This window comes from Rhineura floridana, chromosome 21 (assembly GCF_030035675.1).
Source record: "Rhineura floridana isolate rRhiFlo1 chromosome 21, rRhiFlo1.hap2, whole genome shotgun sequence".
NCBI lineage: Eukaryota > Metazoa > Chordata > Lepidosauria > Squamata > Rhineuridae > Rhineura > Rhineura floridana.
Genome location: NC_084500.1, coordinates 2803847 through 2824481, shown reverse-complemented (window position 1 = coordinate 2824481; position 20635 = coordinate 2803847). Strand labels below are relative to the sequence as shown.

Here is a 20635-nt window from a genome sequence, read left to right as displayed (position 1 = left end):
TTCAGAGGCAGTGTACCTCTAGGGAGGTTTCTTTCCTGGAGGTGTCTGATTGGCCCCGGTGAGAGACAAGGAATGCTGGTCTAGGTGCTCTTTTTGGTCTGGTCCAGCAAGCATGCTCCCTTCCTCTATTCTTACCCACCTGTCTTGATCAACTGCCAGGACTCTTCTTTGGCATTCACTGACCCGCACTGCAATTGTCTCTTTTCTTTTAGGTGGGAAATGGCACAAGCGGCACCTGACTTACCGGGTTGTGAATTGGCCCTGGTACTTGCCCCAGCAGCAGGTCCGCCAAGCAGTGAAAGCAGCCTTTGAGCTCTGGAGCAACGCCTCCGCCTTGGTTTTCTGGGAGGCTGCGGGGGAGCCCGCAGACATCCGCCTGACCTTCTTCCAGGGCGACCACAACGATGGGGTTGACAATGCCTTCGATGGACCAGGTACTCTCCGTCCTTCCTTCATAAGCCCTTGGTGCAGGGATGGGAAAAGCTGTGGCTCTCTGGATGGTGCTGGGCTGGTATTCATAGAATCATAGAATAGTAGAGTTGGAAGGGGCCTACAAGGCCATCAAGTCCAACCCTCTGCTCAATGCAGGAATCCAAATCAAAGCATTCCCGACAGATGGCTGTCCAGCTGCCTCTTGAAGGCCTCCAGTGATGGAGAGCCCACTACCTCTCTAGGTAATTGGTTCCCATCATCCCTCGTTGGTGGGCAGGCTGGCTGATGCTGGTGGGAGTTCCAACAACACCTGGGCAGTGGAGACTGGCGGCTCCGATGTCAGCAGGGCAGTGAATCCACTCCAGGGTTCAGTCCAAACATTCAAGGAGTTATCCGAGGTGCTGAAACACACCCATTTTCAACACCTTGGACAGTTCCTTGGAAGCTCAGACAAAAACCCAGAGCGCATTCACTGCCCTGCCAGTCTTCCACTGCCTGGAGGGCTTCATATTCCCCACCACTGCCTTGAGGGAGGGCCATAGCCCTGTGGCAGAGCACACGCTTTGCATGCAAAAGGTCCCAGGTTCAATCTTCGGAATCTAAGAACAGAAGAGGAGCCTGCTGGATTGGGCCAGTGGTCCCTCTAGTCCAGCTTCCTGTACTCACTGTGGCCAACCAGATGCCTGGGGAAGCCCACAAGCAGGACCTGAGCGCAAGAGCACTCTTGTCTCCTGAGGGTACCGGCAGCTGGTTTTCAGAAGCATACTGCATCTGACTATGGTGGTAGAGCTTTAGCCATCATGGCTAGTAGTCACTGATAGCCTTATCCTCCATGAATTTGTCTGATCCTCTTTCCAAAGCCCTCCAAGTTGGTGGCCATCACTGCCTTTCTGTGGGTGCAAATTCCACAGTTTAATTATGCACTGTGTGAAGAAGTGCTTTCTTTTGTCTAACCTGAATCTTCCAACATTCAGCTTCATCGAATGTTCCACGGTTTCTAGCATTATGGGAGAAAGACGTTTCTCTGTCCACTTTCTCCATGCCAAGTTTTTCATCTCTAGGTTTCGCCAGGGCTTTTCACCTTTCTGAGCATGGCCAGGTTTGGGTTGTGTTTTTTTTTCGTGAAATGGGTATTTTCCTAACTCCACAAGAGTTAGGTAGGTTTCCAAATGTGCCTCTGAACCACCCAAAAGCTGGGGACCCGTTTTATTGTATTGTATTTTGGGTGTGATTAGTTTTATTTATGCCTTTCATAGTATCCGTGGAGAATGGAGGGCGGTTGAAAAATGCTTTTGATAAACCAAACAAACCAACAGTTGAAAGAATAGTGCAACAATGCAAAAAAAAAAAAAAAAGGAAGCAAGGACAACTGCGACAACATGCACCTTTCCATGTCTGGATGAGCCGTCTGCAAATACAGTCACTCTTGCGAGTTCTGATGGTCTCCTCTCTTCCTCAGGGGGCGCTCTGGCACATGCTTTCTTCCCCCGCCGGGGTGAGGCACATTTCGACAACGACGAGAGATGGTCTCTGGACAGCGGGAAGGGACGCAACCTCTTTGTGGTGGTAGCCCATGAAATTGGGCACACGCTGGGCCTGGAACACTCCCCTGTGCGGAACGCCCTCATGTCCCCTTACTACAAGAAGCTGGGCAAGGATTTTGTCCTGAACTGGGATGACATCCTTTCCATCCAGAATTTATACGGTAAATGTGGCTTTCTTGCAACCGCAGCAACAACACTATTTTCTGCGCCTAAAGGAGGGCCACGGATCCATGGCTTCAAACGTGGCTTGCATTCCTGTTTCTATCTCTTTTCAGCTCAGTCCTCTATATTTCCACACCAGTTTGTGGACTTTTTTTTTTTTTTAAGTCCTCATGAAAACCTATCAGCATCTCGGTGCTGATTTCCTCTAATGTACATATTTTTGTGTGCAGTCTTGCCCACATTATGTACACATTGTTGCAAAGCATAATGTACACATATTTGCATGTCATTTTCATGAATATATGCATGCTTTACCATAGCAGATGCACTTTTGTATGCGTTACTTGACTGGTGAACTACACTGCAAAATTCAGAGAAATGTGGATTTTGAAAGGCGGCTGTGGTTCAGTTTGTATATTGCTACAGAAAGTGCACATTAGGTAGGTTCCCCTTTAAATGTGAACTGAATGACATTTCTCCTACATCCCTAGTGGGAAACAATGCTCAGCCTGATTCCTGGGCTCTGTACACAGCCAGGGGTTGTGGGAAAGGCAGCAGCAGATGCATAATGGTTTCAGCCCCCTCCTACTTGCCATCTTTCCACTTGACATTGCCCTCCAAGCTTTACAGCTATTTCACTCTGCATCACATACCCACAGGTAGATTGCCTCTGTACAAGGCAGTTCTATTTATCCCATAACTAGTAGCTGTTCTCAGCTGGGAAAGGTTGGAAGGAATGTTAATGAGTTTGATTCAATATTTTTTATTTTGATTTGCTGGTGGCTGGTGATGGTGGGGGATAGTCGCTCATCTTATCTACCCCAGGGCCCAACCATCATTGGGATGAGGGAGTGCAGCCCTGTACTCTGGCCCCTGCCCACACACATACCATGTTCCCATCCCACTCACATAATGACTCATGAAAGAAACGTTTCTGTTTTAATGCTGAAATTACATCTTCTACATTTTTTTTGCAATCAGACCCAGGACAAAAGTGGAGCTTTTGTACCATGGCTCAAAACACCCTCTCCACTTTTGTTGCTATATTTCTTTAGATTTAGGACCTTCTTTAACCTAACATCCATCCCAAAGAAGAGGCCTACAAAGTTTGCTAGCTATATTGTCACTTTTTGGTTGACAGCAGCCGTGATTCCCACTGTCCCTAGGATCAATGTCCCTAATTATTACGATGCTTTGACTGTCCACCAGCTGTACCTTCCTCTTCCATATTTACAATTCTGGGACAGGTAGTTCTCGAGAGGCCATATCACAAAGGGAAGCACAAATCTCTCCACCTCTAAAACGACAAGTCCGACTTTGACTGCAGAAGCACACACTTGCTTTCTCTTCTAGATACGAATGTTGAACACTCTGCTCTAACACCGCTACAGATGGGCTCCAGAAAAATCTCGCAAGATCTAGGCAATCAGTACATAGATAAAGGGAAATAAGTTTCCATACGTATTCCGAAGCGTGAGCTACAATTTAGCCTCATTTTCCCCCTTTATGGGAATGGGATTGGAGCCTGAGTTAGAGATTCTCAATCTCCAGACTTTGATAAAGTGCTTGAGCTTTGACCCACCCTACACCTTAAGCATGGGACAGGTTACACGGCTGAATAACCATACTTGATAATTTATTCCGGTTGCTGAATCCAGCTTTTCTGCACCCAGAAATCGGAATATTTTTTTCAGCACTGTGGTGCACCGCATCTGAAGATGGTGGTTGCGCATAGCCGATGGCCATTGATAGACTATTCTCCACGAGTACATGCCAAGAATATGCACACAAGCCTGATAACTCTTTTGATTGCACCTCTTGATCTCTTTTTGGCAGGAAAACCTCTCCGGGGATCTGTGGTCCAGCTCCCAGGAAAATTATTTGCTCACTTCCAGGGCTGGAGCCAAGATCTTGAAGGCACTGAGCACCGGAATGGTGACCTCAGTTCCCATTACTGTTGGTCGTTTTTTGATGCCATAACCACAGGTAAGAGCCGGAAAGGGAGGAGTGGCACAGGGTAGTGATAAAGGGACTGAGTGAAGACTCAGGAAATCTCTGTTTGAATCTCACCCTTGCCACAAAGTCAGTAGGCATACTTTAAGTATGAAGAGCCAGGTATACATTTAGGAGATAAATACTGTTCTTGTTTGGGTGACTGTAAGGCAAACTACACAGGGCTGCTCAGGAGGATGACCTGGTTAGCTTTAATTAGTGCAGAATGCGGGCACCCAAAGATGAACAGGTACATCCCAACAGGATCATATTTCACTGATTCTAACTGAGCTGCACTGGCATCCTGTCTGCTTCTGGGCTCAAAGTGAGGTGTTGGTTTAAACCTTTAATATTCTAAATGACTGGGGACCAGAATACCTGGCAGAGCATCTCTCCCTAGGCCAACCTGTCTAGTGTAAAGTACCTTCTTAAAGTATCTTCTACAAATTATATGCCAATGAGGGCGAGAGCCTTCTCTGTTCTAGAAAGCTGCTTTGTACAAAGTCAGACCATTGGCCCACCTAGTTCAGTATTGCCTACACTGGCTGGTAACAGCTTTCTGGGGTTTAAGACCTTTCTCTTTCAACAAGCCTTTTAAGTAGAGACCTTATCCCAGTCTGCGTCTGTGTTGGAATGGCTTTTTAAGATGTTTTTAAACCTTTTTTTAATGTTTTTAATCATTTTAAAGAAAAAAAGATGTTTTGAAAGCTTTTAAAAAATGTTTTTAAAGATGCTTTGTTTCAATGTATTTTAAAGTCTGTTTTATGATGCTTTAAAATGTTTTTAGTGCTTTTGTTTGCCACCCTGGGCTCCTGCTGGGAGGAACGGCGGGATACAAATCCAATAATACACACATGAATAAATGAATAAGATGAGGGCCTCTCCCAACCCCACCTGGAGATGCTGGGGATTGAACCTGGGACCTTCTGCATGCAAGGCGGATGTTCTACCATGAGCTACAGCTCCTTCCCAATGGTGCCCTGACTGTGGAACCACTCTTTGTAAAATTATGATTGGTACCAACTCTGTTATTGTTGTAGTGCCAGATCAAGACCTTTCTGTTTGGACTGGCATATTGCGTGTGGAGTCTGCCCTATTGTGTTGGAAACAGCCTTTCAAAACTGTCTTGATTAGATTTTAAGGTTTTCCTATTTTAGAGCTATGGTGGTGTGACTTTAAAAAAAATATATTATTTTGCACACCATCCTGCTATCCAGGTGACAAAAGAGGGCTTAAAAATGTTTTAAGTAAATCAGTATATATTAATAAATAAATTAGGAACACCTGGAAAGCTCTTCAACAGGCTGTTCAGCACGGACTCTAGGCTGCAGTCCTGACCCCTGCCTACCTTGCACTAAGCCCTATTGAATTCAAAAGGGCTTACTTTTGAGTAGATGTGGTTAGGATTGTGCTGTGAGGAATTTCCACAAGGCTGTTTTCTGAGACATTATACTAATCGAAGGCAAATTCCAATGGATCTTGGGTTAGTAAAATGGTCCCAAAACAAGGGTGTCTCTCTCACGCGTGAGTGATATCAGAAGAATGGCACTGGAACAGTTTTTGTGAGAAAAACTGCATGGGATATATTTTTTTTATCTCAATATTTTCCATTAGCTGGGACAAAACGTACTCCAGACACAGGAATTTCTTGGGTTTTTTTTATGCCCTGTGCTGTTTTTAGCTTTCAGAAAGAAAATTATGCATGGGCACCGAACTCTTCTTCCCTATATCCTTTTTTTGAAAAAACATTGCCCGGCTGGGATAAGCACATATCCCAAACACAAGATTCAGTTTGGATTTTTTTAAAAAATTTGTTAGTTCCCTCTTCTTTTTGTGTACAGAAAAACAACTTATAAAAGGTAATTGGCATGTTTACTACAATTCAGGTGGCAAAAACCTAGAAAGACTAGGTTATAGGTCTCCTTCTGTGTAAATGCTGAGGTTAAAAGTGCACTTGGGATAGATTTTACCCCACTTCATTGGAAGAAGGTATGAAAATGGTGCCTGGAAAGAAGGGATAGAAGTTTTGGTCCTTTGGAACAGATGGCTGGAGGGTGTGTGTAAGAAGTCTAGACACAGCCCCTGCCCAGTCAGCCCAAGCAAACTCCCTATTTTCCCATCAAAGTTCTGTACAATCCTGTAGGAACCCTGATTACTTGGGTTTATGATATCTTTAGCTCAAACACACAAGACACTAACACACCTTCCCTTTGTTTTTGAACAGACCTGGAAGGCAATCTTTATATCTTGAAAGGTGGCTACTACTGGATTGCATCCAAAGGAGTTAACCCTACTGGTCCACACCTACTCCGTGCAATGTGGCCAGGACTACCATCCGCCATTGATGCTGCAGCCTTCTCTGAGGAAGATGGGAAATTCTACTTCTTCAAAGGTAGCTTGATTATAGATCAAGCTACCTTGCGGGCTTCCCCCAGGCACCTGGCTGGCCACTGTGAGAACAGGATGCTGGACTAGATGGGCCACTGGCCTGATCCAGCAGGCTCTTCTCATGTTCTTAGATGTTTGTGAGACGGGCAGTTCCTCAATTCAGAGCTTACAGGGGACTGGAACCTTCTGTCTTTCTCAGCCTTCCACTTTCCCATCCATGATTTGCCCAACCTTTTAAGGATGTGCTCATTATGACTGAGAGACCATTTGCAAAGTGCTTGGGACACTTCAAAAGCACCCGTATAAATGCTTACACATTGATATATATACTAGGGGCTGCCACCCCTGCTCGCTTTGCTTCACTTGCCTACCCCTCCTGCCACCTAACCCCCTTACCCATACCATCCCCTCTCCTCAGAGCTCACCAAAAGCCTCTTTCTGCTCCCCCCCCACCATGCTGTAGAAACAAAGGAATGCAACCCCCCTACCCTCCACTTGTCAAATCCCTGACTGCCCCCTCGCCTTGCCATACTCCCTTCACCTTAGACTGGCTGAGCATCTCGCCCCCACATTACAAGTTACCAAGCATCCTTTTGCTCCCATTTATGGGTCAGCCTCTTCCCTCACTTTACAGGTAACCAAGCTTCCCCCCTTTAGACCTTCTCCCACAAGGAGGAGGGAATCAGAGGAGGGAGGTGACCAGTCAAGGCGAATTCTCAGAACAAGTTGGGGTAGCTCATCAGCAACCATCCTGTTCTCCGGCCACCCGCCATTTCCCTCCTCCTCACCTCCCACCACTGAGACAGAAATGGCGCAGTCGGTGAGATGGGTGGCGGTGGCAGTAGAGCAGGGCAGTTGCTGAGGAGCTGCCCTGGTCTTTCTTGACTGTTCCTCTGCAGCATGTCTGGGCTGCCTGCTGCCTCCTCCGTCACCCTCCACTGCGATGGCCCAGCAGCCTTTAGAAAGCTGTCATCACTCTGAAGTTCGCAGCGCCATCTGTTGGCAGATGGCGCTGCAAACTACAGTGTGACGACAACCTTAGAAAAATATTATATACAAGATAAAAGTAACAGGTGGTATTCAGCTAAGTCCTACTCAGACTTAGGACCTAAGTTCATCACATTCATTAGCTCCAGTGGGTCTACTCTCCGTAGGACTAGCATTGGATACCACTCAAAGCATTGCATCCAATGTTAGTCCTATTCAAAGGAGACCCACAATGAAAATAATAGGCATGACAATCTTGGGTATATTAAATTAAATGGGTCTACTCTGTGTGAAAGTTAAGTGGATGCAACCCATTAAAAGCCTGTCTCATACATGAGCTCAGTGATCCTTACAGCAGCCCTGTAGAGCAGGAGTGGGGAACCTTTTTTTACAACCTGAGGGCTGCATTCCTGACAGGCAACCTTCCAGGGGCCACATGCCAGGGGTGGGCATGGCCACAGGCCATACTGGGCATGGCCAGAGGTAAATGTGGGTGGAGAAATGGATGTGACTCTTACGTTTGGTACAATAGGCCACATTCTAGCCGTGCAAAAGTCAGCAGTTTTTATACGTTCTGCCCCTCAATCTCAATCCGTGCAAGCAAGAGGCATCATCCCAGTTCGTGGGCACATTCCACGTTTGCAAAAGCAGTCAAGGGTGACACAGAGTAGGTCTGGTGGGGCTGTGGCCTGCAGAGAATCCCAAGAGCCAGATAGAGAGGGTGACTTTTGGGCCTGAGATCACCCATCCCTGCTGTAGAGGTTAGTCAGTATTATTGCCCCCATTCTTCAGATTGGGAGGACTGAGGCTGGCTTGCCCTAAAGTCATCTAGAGAGTTTGTGGCTTGGATTCAAACTGAGGACCTGCCATTTCCTAGCTCAGTCTTCTGAGCTACATAAATTTAAGCTGGACGACCTGCCTCGCCCCTGCTCTGAGGCTGTGGCCCTACATCCGCGTATTCGAAGGCAAGGTCTTTGTGAACACTTGGAACTTGCTTCCAGTGAAATTAAATGTGTTTTAGGATTGTGTAACTCAGATCATGAAGTAAACACTGCTGCCATCTTCTGGCTGTTATGATGAGTTGGGCTCGAATAGGCTCCAAACTGTTTAGGGCTTGAACGTAAGGATGAGGGCACCTGTGGCCCTCCAGATGTTGGTAGACTCCAACCACCATCTTCCATGACCATTGGTCATGCTGGTTGCCGAGGATGATGGGAGTTGGAGCCGAGCATCTCCTGGAGGGCCACAGCTGCCCTCATTCTTACGTTCAAGCCCTAAACAGTTTGGAGCCAATTCGAGCCCAACTCATCCTAAATTATTATTATTATTATTATTATTGCATCGTCATCATTCACCGAAAGCTGTACATGAGGTTGCCGGGTGCAACTTCTGGGGAGGGAGTTCCACAACTTAGGGGCTGCCACAGAAAAAGCCCTCTCCTGGCCATCACCCCCTACCGACTTCTGAGGGTGATGGAACAACCAAGAAGGCCTCGTCTGCTGATCACAACACCCAAGAGGGTCCGTAGGAAAGGAGGCAGCATGGGGAACCTTTTGCCCTCCGGATGTTGCGGAACTACAACTCTCACCAGTCCTAGAAAGCATGGCCAATGGCCAGGGGTGATGGGAATGGTAGTTCAGCAACATCTGGAGGGCCAAAGGTCACCAGCGCCTGAGCTACCCAGATAGACACCTTGCATCACCTTGCTGTCTGTCTCCCCCTACAGGTGGCCGATGCTGGCGCTACAAAGGCTCTTCCCTGGAAGTCAGCTTTCCCCGGAAGTGCAGCAGCAGTGGAGACCTTCCCCGACACCCCGACACTGCCCTCTACTTCCAGCCCCTCGGTCATCTGGTTCTTTTCAAAGGCCCCAAATACTATGTGGTGAATGAAGAGTCTCTCCGTGTGGAACCTTACTATCCCAGGAGCCTGAGAGACTGGGGAGGTGTACCAGCCATGGCAAATGGGGCTCACATGCATTCGGACGGCTTTGTGTACTTCTTCCGAAACGACCGCTTCTGGAAATTCGACCCAGATAACCTGCAGGTGGTGGAAACTGGGAAATGGGCTTCACAGCTAGGATGGCTCGGATGTCGGGACATGGACCTCAACCAGGCTGTGGCCTGATCTTCCATAGAAACGGAAACAGAATCACAGCATAGTAGAGTTGGAAGGGTCCTGTAAGGCCATCTAGTCCAACCTCCTGCTCAATGCAGGAATCCAAATTAAAGCATCCCCGACAGGTGGCTGTCCAGCTGCCTCATGAAGGCCTCCAGTGTTGGAGAGCTCACCACTTCCCTAGGTCATTGGTTCCATTGCCGTAATGCTCAAACAGTTAGCATGTTTTTCCTGATGTTTGGCTGAAATCTGGCTTCCTGTAACTTGAGCCCATTAGTCTGTGTCCTGCACTCTGGGAAGATCGAGAAGAGATCCTGGCCGTCCTCTGTGTGGCAGCCTTTCAAGGACTTGAAGGGTGCTATCATAGCGAAACTCCAGAATTCATCCAACATTTGTGGGTGAGGTGCTAGCCATTATGGAAGTCTGCCTTTGATTCCGTCACAAGCACACTGTTTAAAAATAAACAAACGAAAAAGGAGTAAGCAAGGCCTACGAGAATCCCTCATGGAGCAAAAGAATTTCTGGAAAAATATCAAGTTTTCCCATCCATTCCACCCCACTAAAAATTAAGGCAAGGAGTGGGTAGGGATACAACTGCTTGTACTGCACTGATTGGAAGAGGGTGGTTTGTGTTCTAGCCAATCAAGAAGCATTCAAGACATATTTATCTCCTTTGGTTGACAACTGGCTAAATGTAGACCAACCTTTCTTTGCCAGTCCCCAGTTCAGCTTAGCACCGCCTGTTCTCCTGGCTTCCATCTTTGTCCCAAAGCTCCTCTTCTCCAGAGGAAGATTCAGTGAGTTACTGCCAACTGATCATCTACTTAAAACTTCTCTCTCAGGATCTTGAGCTGCTTTTCATTGGCTACGTCATCATCCTCACAGAACTGGAGGTGCCCATCCATTACCTTCTCTTGCCTTTCAGCAATACCGCTGCATGGGCGATCACATCTCCTCAGTTTCCCGCGGAGATATGAGCAGCTATCTTGCAGAACTTTGACATTCTTCTAATTAACATTCCTCTAACATTTTCCCTGACAGCCAATGTGGTGCAGTGGTTAGAGTGCTGGACTATAACCTGGGAGACCAGGGTTTGAATCCCCACACAGCCATGAACCCCACTGGGTGACCTTGGGCCATTCACTGCCTCTCAGCCTCAGAGGAAGGTAATGGTAAACCACCTCTGAATACCACTTACCATGAAAAGGCTATTCATAGGGTTGCCATAAGTCGGGATCGACTTGAAGGCAGTCCATTTCCATTTCACAACATTTTCCCCAGGTAGAAAGCGTTTCACGATCCCATTGTGATGTCATGACAGATGGATGATGGAAAGGTGCTTGGAAACAGCTCAGGAGAAATATCACATCTGAACAGGGAGTTGAATCTGAGGCTTACCCACGGAGACTCAGCCTTCATTGTGCACCATCATGCTCCCACAGAGCTGTTTTCTGCTCAAAAACCTGATGGACCTTTTAACCCTTTGATGCCTTTGGCAGTTCCATTGTTGCAACCCTTCTGGCAGTTCTTATGCCTGAAAGATAGTGTGTGGTGCTTCTTCATTCCCACCGCCTGTGCATGTCTGGAACTTCAGGTGTCTACTTTGGACCACCATTGCACCTGAGTAAGGCCAGCTCTGCTGTTAGGCTAGGTGATGTGTGCACCTCAGATAGCAAATACTGAGCAGACAGTGGTATATGTGCCACTCAGCCTTCCCTAATCTACTGCCTGCATGTGTGGTGGAAGGTGCTGTCCTTTTGCCGGCGCCGATGTAAAGCTCAACTGCCAATCTTGCTTGGCTTTAGCAAACGGTGGGAGGAGGGAGGCACCATCTTCACCTCAAGCGGCAAAATGTCTTTGGCTGGCCCTGCACCCAGATTACCTCTCCTGGCCTCTGGCACACCAGAGAGAATCCCAGAATTGCTGGAATGAGAAAATGTGTAGCTGCAAATGTCAGGAACTGCTGACCACTGCCCCATGTGGTGAGCATCATAACTGCAACCTCTTAGGGAAGAACCTTCCAGATCTGGACTGGCTCTACATACCCAGGCTGGCCATTGGCCACGTCTGGGCAGGAATGAGTACAAGAGGTCTTTGACCTTCTGCTCTTTGGGCCAATACAGGTGGCTCCAATGTCAGTGGGACAGTGGATCTGCTTGGGGTTTGTCCAAATTTCAAGGAGCTGTCCAAAGTGCTGAACCTGTTTTGGGACTAGGTTCCAGAACTTTGGTTAGCTTCTTGAAAGTCCAGACTAAAACCCAGAGTGGATTCACTGCTCCACTGACATCGGAGCCATCTGTCTCCACTGCTTTGGACCTGATTCAAGCACCTGTGCACCAACAAGCTACTCTACCCTTCAGAACTCAATTGCCCTGGAGGACTGAGCTCGGGCGGCATGATATTGTACAGAATGATATTGTATGATGTCAGATCACACAAATGCATTCTCAGGATAACCGAGGGAAGCTTTTACAGCTGAAGTAGTAAGCATGTGTCTGGGCAATTGTTGGTGGAGATTCACACAGCTGCTCTTTAAAAAAAAAAGCAACAACCCTGCACATAGAAAACTAGCATGCCAGGGGGAAGGTGAAGCTAGATTTTTTCTTCCTGACAGGCTGGTTTTCTGCATATTTTTTTTCTATGGAGGAGCATTCAGTCATGTGAACCCAGACACAGATTATCCACTCTGGTGGGGGCGGCGGGGAGGGGGGATTAGCCCTGAAGGGCTGACATTCCTTAAGACTTTTAGTTAACCTTTTCCGTCCCCTCAATGCATTATTTACTGTCTTGGGGAAAAAAGTAAAGATGTTTGTAAAACTTTTATACCAGGAAATGAGCTTCCAAACCATTCTCCTTCTCTTGGGGACCCCCAAATGGCAACCAACTACTAAGATGAGGACAAATCTCCCTCTCTGGGAGTAGATCTAGCTTGTTCCTAAGATATGAGTGCCCCCAGCTTTAGTTACAGGGCAGGGCAGGGGAGCCTTTTCAGGTCCAAGGTCTGCATTTCCTTCTGAGCAACTTTGGAGAAGGAGCCCATGCTACTGGTGGGTGGGGCCATAGGGAAAAGTGGGTGGAGCAATGAATGTAAACCTTTGTACAGCAGCCTAGTTTCTACACACACTCACATGCCCCTCTCACAAGCAAGAGGCCTGTTGAGAGTTCAAGGACACAACTTGAGGTTGGTACGGAAGTTGCAGCTGGTGCAAAATGCAGTGGCGGGACTGCTCACTGGGGCAGGCTATCACCAACATGTCACCCCTTTGCTGAAAGAATTGCACTGGCTGCCCATTTGCTACTGGGCCATGTTCAAGGTTCCAGTTTGGGTGTACAAAGCCCTATACAGCTTGGGATACCTGAAAGAACGTCTTACCCCTTAAATACCCAGTCGATCACTGCACTTGGCAGGTGAGGGCCGCCTGCAGATATCATCTTATCAGGAGGTCCATTCCGCACAACATAGGAATTCCCTCCCCTTAAATATTAGACAGGCGCCATCTCTGTTATCTTTTTGGTGCCTATTGAAGACCTTCCTCTCTCAACAAGCCTTTTAAGGAGAGACCTTATCCCAGTCTGCTACTGAAGACCTTCCTCTTTCAACAAGCCTTTTAAGTTGAGACCTTATCCCAGTCTGCATCTGTGTTGGAATTGCTTTTTAATACGTTCTTAAACTTTCTTTTTTAAAATGTTTTTAATCTTAGAAGCTGTTTTGATAGCTTTTTTTACGTAACGTTTTTGAAGATGTTTTGTTTTAATGTGTTTTAAAGTTTGTTTTTATGTCATTTTAATGTTTTTAGTGCTTTTGTCTGCCGCCGTGGGCTCCTGCTGGGAGGAAGGGCGGGATATAATAATAATGATGATGATGATGAACACGATGATGATGAGAATGACGATGATGATGGTGATGATGCTAATAATTAATAATAATAAATAATTTCAGTCACACAAAACACTCAAGGGGCGAGCAAAGCACAGCAAGTGAGGAAGTGTGGTCTGGGAGAGTTCTGAGGACTAGATAGGGAGGCCTAGGTATTGCTACTCATGAGTAAGTAGAACATGCAAGCAGGGAGAGTGAGGACAAGCACACCAGCTCTGCCCCTGCTCCTTGTTGCCGTCTCTCACCCCAGGAGCTAGAGGGCAGGCACCGGTAGCAGACAGCGTGTCCTATTCATGTGATGCAGGACCAGTGGTGGCTTGTGGCCCCACGTCAGTGAGGCAGTGGAATCCATTCTGGGTTTTAGCAGACCTTTCAAGGAGTTGTCCAAGGTTCCAAAACATATTCCCACAATAGGTTCAAGCGCCTCGGACAGCTCCTTGAAAGTTCGGACTAAAACCCAGAGAAGCACTTTCACCCACCAGTTCAGGATATTTCATGCCCCAGATGTGGTGGACGCCAGGGGTTCCCCAGTCATCGCTCGTCTTGTTGTGCTTCTGTCTTCCAATGGAGGCATAACTCACAAGCAGCTCTGCCCGCTGTTGCTTGCTCTGTCTCCTCCTCCCGTCAAAAGAATGAAAAAGGCTGTTTGCTGTTCTTTCCCCTCCTTCATGTCACAACATGCCGGTGTTGACCCTCGTTGACTCCTTGTTGACAAACTCTTCACTCTGCGGCAATCTGCTTCCTTGGACCGGAAATTTCTCTGACAACCGAACGCATACCAAGCAGTTTTCGCAACGGGCACAGAGGCTTGGGCAGGTGTGATTGCTTTCTCGCTCAACGGAAAACTGCACGTCTGGCCAGGGGGATTCAAGCATTTGGAATTCAGACTATGAAATGGTACTGCTCAAGGGTTTTTTCCCGATTTCTATGTATGGATGTGAAAGTTGGACAGTGAAAAAAGCGGATAAGAGAAAAATCCACTCATTTGAAATGTGGTGTTGGAGGAGAGCTTTGCAGGTACCATGGACCGCGAAACAGACAAATAATTGGGTGTTAGAACAAATTAAACCAGCACTATCACTAGAAGCTAAAATGATGAAAGTGAGGTTATCATACTTTGGACACATAATGAGAAGACCTGATTCACTAGAAAAGACCATAATGCTGGGAAAAACAGAAGGGAGTAGAAAAAGAGGAAGGCCAAACAAGAGATGGATTGATTCCATAAAAGAAGCCACAGACCTGAACTTACAAGATCTGAACAGGGTGGTTCACGACAGATGCTGTTGGAGGTCACTGATTCATAGGGTTGCCATAAGTCGTAATCGACTTGAAGGCACATAACAACAACAAACCTGATTTGCACTTAGGACTAGAGGAAGTGCACCTTGGACCATCTAGCTCAGTGTTACCAACACTGACTGGCAGCAGCTCTCCAGAGATTCAGGCAGGGGACGTTCCCAGCTGTACCCAGAGATGCCGCTGGGGATTGACCCTGAGACCTTCTGCATGCAAAGCAGGTGTTCTTCCACTGAGCTATGGCCCCTTCCCTAAAAGAGGAGCCTGTCTGGCCTCTGGAGCTATGCCACTTATACAGTTGAAAACTTAGGTGCCAAATGCCTTTTACTCACATTAAGGAACTAAAAAGCAATGGTGATGAATTTGAAGGATTTATCTCAAAGCAGCCAAGATCTCTCTCCTCCCCCCTCCCTCTCCCCTCTCTCTCACACACAATATTTATTAAGCAGCCTCAGTGAACTCGCACAACCTTCAGTTCAGCCTCTTAGACCAGTAGATGAACAAGGTGGTTAGCGTTGCCTGTGGACGACCAAGAAACCAATCCTGTTCTCCGCCTCATTGCCTCTGTGTTCCCTCCTCTTCTCTTGCCTCTGCAGGGGCAGCCAACTCTATGGAGCCTCGAAAGAAAGAATGAGGACATATGACGACCTTGGTAGTAGGGTGTCTGGCTTTACAGCCCTCTTTTTGAAAGGGTGTCTGGTCCAAATGTGGTGGAAGAACCCTTGGATGTGGGGGGATTGGAGCAGAACTTAGAAAGTTCACTTAAAAAAAAAGTTCTAATTCAGGTTCAAGGTGTTTCACTTCACTTCACTGAACTAGTTCATTCCAAGCACTGCCCATTAGACACGGTGAGTACAAGGTCATACGTCTGAGCAGGCGCACAGCTCATCCGGTCACAGCCTTTCTCACGAGGGTGAGAGGTTTTGCATTTCTAATTTGCTGCCCGGTTGGCGCGGACCTGCGTCAGGGCCTTTTCACTGGTGGTTCCCTGTTTGTGGAATGTCGTCCCCAGTGAGGTGCGCCTGTCTCCTACATTAATGACTTCTAGGAGGTCCAAATGTTTACCCAGGCATTGGATGACTGAAGGAGACTGTTCCTGGCAATCCAGGTATCACTAGATGGAAGAATGCTTTGATCTGCTACTGTTTTCAGAATGTTTTAAATTGTTTCTAGAAAGCTTTTTTGTTGTTAAATTGCTTTTGATTGCCATCCTAAGCTCCTTCAGGAGGAAATAATAATAATAATAATAATAATAAAATTCAATCATAGTAGTCCTTTGGGCTGTGCATGGTCCCCTCTCCAATTTGGGTCCCAGTTTGGTGCTAAATCCAGATCAAAATCCGGAAACACACATATTTGGAAATCCCATTGCATTTATTATGCTAGTCCTCATTGTATGTTACCTGCCCTCAGTGCTGGGCTCAAAGTTTTCGGCAGGCTTTCCGTGCTGTGGCCCAACAGTCCATGCTCAATGAAGGCCTGGCTGTAATGCAATGTCTCGCACTTTTTGCAGAACATAATTTCACACTCTGGGCACATCTTGCTAAAGGATCTCCTTGTCTCCAACTGGCAACAGACTGGCTCCTGCAGAGGCCTGTACCTGAGAGGCAGAGGATGGCGTGCAATTAAAATAGTCGAGGGGTTCTTTCTAAGACAGGCTCAAGCACATGGGGGAGAAATTCAATTCCGTTTGCATTTAAAGACGAATCTATGAAATCCACACTTTCCGAAATTTTATGAAAAGAGAAAACACAGCCCTTGGTTGAAATTTGCAGTGGTCTCAGTTTTTCCATGCTGTTCTCTAGCCAAATGGTGTTTTACACAAATGCACCTATCAGGGGATAGCATGCATAAAAATGAACAGACTGGTGAAAACAGCATACAAAAATGCATTCTAATTAGGAAAAATTGCCTGCAAAAATGTGTACATGAGCCAAAACGGCATGCAAGTCTGTGTTGATCAGGAGGAATTGGGGCGAAAATGCTGAAGAGTTTTCATGAGGATTTTTCCTGTAAAATATAAACACACCACAAATTGGTGCAGAAATGTGAACTGTATTTAAGACCAGAAAAAAAATGAGAAATAGAGAGAACCAAAATTGCTGCTTAAAAGCCTCCCCACCACCACCATCAGGGAAGTCTGTAACGGAAGTCTGCTGTACTCGTGCAGGGCTCCCCTCCTGATTTAGAAATTTAGCTCAGGTTGGACCCTCACACAGCTGAGTGCCCATATTGCAAAGCAAGCTCTTCATTGCAGACATTACCCTCCAACATTGGATGGGAGACGGAGCCAAGTCTTGGGAACACGATGGAAGGGGTGAGGCCAATGAACCTCCCGAATCACGTTGGAGCTGAATTCCTGAACAAGGTCGAATCAGTGATCACTGGGATGGAAGAAATTCAGGCATGATAACCCTTAATCCCCAGCCTTAGCATTTTGAAACTTTTTAAAAATACCTCTGGAGGTCCACACCATACATTTGAAGCACATGCCTTCCTGCAAAGAATCCTGGGAACTGTCGTTTTCTCCTTGGAAAATGGAAATGGACTGCCTTCAAGTTGATTCCGACTTATGGCAACCCTATGAAGAGGGTTTTCATGGTAAGCGGTATTCCGAGGGGGTTTCCCATTGCCTTCCTCCAAGGCTGAGAGGCAGTGACTGGCCCAAGGTCACTCAGTGAACTTCAAGGCTGTGCGGGGATTCGAACCCTGGTCTCCCAGGTCATAGTCCAACACTCTAACCACTAGGCCACACTGGCTCTCTTACAGCTCCTTACAGAGCTACAAATTCCCAGCACCCATAACAAACTGCAGTTCCCAGGATTCTTTTTGTGGGACATTATGTGCGTTGGATATGCTTTAAATGTGTGGTGTGGATCAATCTTGAAGGTGATTTTATTTTTGAATTGTTGCTTATTATGATTATGTGTTCTTGTTCTGAGTCCTGTTCAGGACTTTTTAAGAGACGGCACGATCGTTTGAAAACAAGGAAATGTGGACTTCCGGGAAGGGTGACTTAGCCTGTGCCTGCTTTTGAGACGGGCTCCTGCCTCAAAAGAAGCTTATTCAGATATATCAGTCAGTTTTTTCTTTTTTTTTTGACTGATTAAACTTCTCCCGGGTAGGGAGAAACGAAGAGATTAACCTCAAAGCCTATTTTTGTTGGGACGACCAGATCTCATTAATTTATGGGACGAGGTCCACCCGACGAAGGTGGGACGGATTTTCAACAGCAAGCTCTATCTGGAAAAGCGAACGTTCATCTTATCTTCTAAGAGAGAACGCACTAACAGGCAAGCACCCTTCTTTCTATATTTTTCTTTTACTTGACTTAAACTGTTGCTGTTTAAAAGAGATTTGCCAGATTGATCGGTTTTTGACATCTTACTGGGGAGCCATAACTTCTCTCTGCTACGCACTAATTAATAGCTTATCTCTGTTTTTGTTGCAAAAAGCTGTCCTGGATTTGCATTCTAAAGATATACACAGAAGAGGGATTTCTATTCCAGATTTTTATTTTGAAAAATATTATACTGTTTTGAGACTACTCTCTTTTTGGTCTATTTTATTTTGACGAATCTGTTTCTTGACGATTGCCATTAATTGTTTCGATCCTGGGAACTGCATTTTGTTTACTTAACTATTGGAGAGATAAGGCTGTCTGCTCTGTTTATACTGTGATGTCACCAAGTTTGGAGTATTAACCCAATTGTTGCTGAAATAAGAAGTGGTTTTCCTATATTTTTCTTTTAAAATGGCAATTAAGAAAGTGGCTGAAAATCTGGAAATAACTATGTTTCAGAAAATAATGGATGAGATTGAGATAATGAAAATTGAATTGAGTAAAATGAAGCAGGAGATTAAAGATATAAGGGTCCCTGTGAGAGAGGTGACCCTGGAAGGGGTCCCTGTGAGAGAGGAGACCCCGGAGATTGGAACAGGGGTCCCTGTGAGAGAGGAGACCCTGGAGACTGGAATAGGGGTCCCTGTGAGAGAGGAGATCCCGGAGATTGGAACCAACGTGGAACAGGAACAAGATTTGGAGTCTATGGACTTTAGAAATAAAATCTATTGTTTGGAACTCAATGTTATCTCTGAAGAAATGAATGAAGATTCTAGAGATAAAGTTATCAATGGCATGGATAATCTTCTGGACTGGAATGATGTGATGGAGCCCAATATAGAGAAAATCTATGGAATTAACTGCAGCCATGTGACAATGGAAAAACTTTTAAGAGATGACCCAGTGTATTTTGAAAAAAAGAACAGAGATATGATTTTACAGCAGTATTTCAGCAACCTATTCAGAATGGATGGCAAGAAAATATTTGGGATAGAGGTAATTCCCATCAGACTCTTACTATATGACTATGGCTTTGACAGCAAGATTATTATGGAATACTGATAATGGAAGATTGGATATTGAAATTACTGGACTTAACAAGACTACTGAAGATGGAAGATGGAAAATGGAACTAATAGAGATAATAGAACAATGGCTACTGAAATTATTGAACCTAACAGATTCTGATGTGATGGATTAATTGAAATGTTTATTTTGACTATGGTTATGACAATAAGATTATCATAATTAGTAATGAGATGGATTAATCGATATGCTTATCTGGAAAAAAAAATTGATAGATATATTTCTTAAAGAATTGAAACCTCTCTTTGACTTTTTGTGGAAAGAATAAAGTAATGTTTATGAGATTTGATGATTAAGTAAGATAACTACTGGAGGAAAGTGATTTTATAATATGACTTAAGAGACAGGATTGTTATATATTATAGACTTATAACTGATTTGATCTTTGACAAATGGGAAGTCAATATTTTACTCTTTATTTTTTATTTTTGTTTTTTTTTTTCTTTTTTTCTTTTTGTTTAACTATTTTTGATTTTGTCTTTGAATGTTTTATGATTTTGTTTTGTATGTTTTATGAAAATCTGAATAAAAATTATTGAAAAAAAAAAAAAAAATGAAAACAAGGAAATGTGCTCAAAAGAGCCAATGTCCAAATGAGAAATTTGGGAAGGTGCTGGCATTTGATCTGGGATTCTCCATCTGCCCTCCCTCCTGCACCCCTTCCAACATTGCATTCCAGCTTTACACACATAGCCTCGGTTTTCCTGTCTGTGAAATGGGGAGTGCAATGTGGCTCTTTCTCCACCACAAAGAGGAGATGCCTGGTTTTGAGGGAGGCCTCTGGGCCGCTACCTGTCGCCCAGCCAGGTCAGCCCGGAGAGAAGCGGAAAAGGGAACCAACTCCAGAGCCAGTTTTCCTGCTTCTGCGTTTGTTCCGCGATGGAGGTCTGAGGACCCACGGAGGGGCCAGAGCCGGATTCTTCCACATTGGCGTCCGCCTCCTTCTCATTCGCTTCTGGCTTCTGCTCGTGTTTCTCCTCGGAGTCGCTCTCTTCCTCTTCTTGCCTGCTTTGGGACATTGGATTTAAAACCTGCACCAGAGATTAAAAAAAGAGGGGATGGTAGCAATGAGAACAGCAAGAGCGAAGGGACTTGAGTTCACTTCAGGAACTTAAGTTCATCAGGAACCACACATTTCCGATCTCACCTCGGGACATGACGCAAAGCTCATTGCAAAAATGAGCATAATAACCCCGGCCTACCTTGCAAGTTTGGCGTAAGGCTTTAGAGCGAGATTATGCACGCGGAGCGTTTTAAACAAGCCACGTTCAGACCAGACATTTATTCCCCCATTATTCCACTTGAAACAGTCGCGGCTTTCCCCCCAAAAAATCCCAGGAAGTGTAGTTTGGGAAGGGTGCTGAGAGTTGTTAGGAGACCCCCAATTCCCCTCGCAGAGCCACAGTTCCC

At 45.9% G+C, this 20635-nt stretch overlaps 2 protein-coding genes across 2 annotated transcripts in view; one reads left to right on the top strand and one right to left on the bottom strand.

The window, feature by feature from the left end:
• The window catches only part of MMP28 (matrix metallopeptidase 28), a 32000-nt gene extending 18677 nt beyond the window's left edge, over positions 1-13323 (top strand). The window contains exons 4-8 of the mRNA XM_061605130.1: positions 213-434; positions 1892-2137; positions 3975-4124; positions 6355-6522; positions 9232-13323. Of these exons, the coding sequence (XP_061461114.1) occupies positions 213-434; positions 1892-2137; positions 3975-4124; positions 6355-6522; positions 9232-9629 (1184 nt within the window). The 3' untranslated portion in view covers positions 9630-13323. The remainder of the gene's footprint in view (positions 1-212; positions 435-1891; positions 2138-3974; positions 4125-6354; positions 6523-9231) is intronic.
• Positions 13324-14168: 845 nt separating this feature from the next.
• C21H17orf50 (chromosome 21 C17orf50 homolog) lies at positions 14169-20252 on the bottom strand. The gene is made up of 3 exons (XM_061605502.1): positions 20018-20252; positions 16200-16396; positions 14169-14350 (listed from the first exon to the last, which is right to left on the bottom strand). The coding sequence occupies exons 1-3, from the start codon at positions 20242-20244 to the stop codon at positions 14169-14171; spliced, it is 606 nt and encodes a 201-aa protein (XP_061461486.1). The 5' UTR covers positions 20245-20252.
• Between the last annotated feature and the right edge of the window lie 383 nt (positions 20253-20635).

Bases quoted from the DNA above. Each gene is read 5' to 3' on its own strand.
- C21H17orf50 (XM_061605502.1), bottom strand. From the start codon at position 20,244: ATGTCCCAAAGCAGGCAAGAAGAGGAAGAGAGCGACTCCGAGGAGAAA. The intron at 16,397-20,017 runs GTAGCGGCCCAG...TCTGCCTCTCAG, and splicing joins CTGACCTGGCTGGGCGACAG to GTACAGGCCTCTGCAGGAGC. The intron at 14,351-16,199 runs GTAACATACAAT...CCCCCTGGCCAG, and splicing joins GAGCCCAGCACTGAGGGCAG to ACGTGCAGTTTTCCGTTGAG.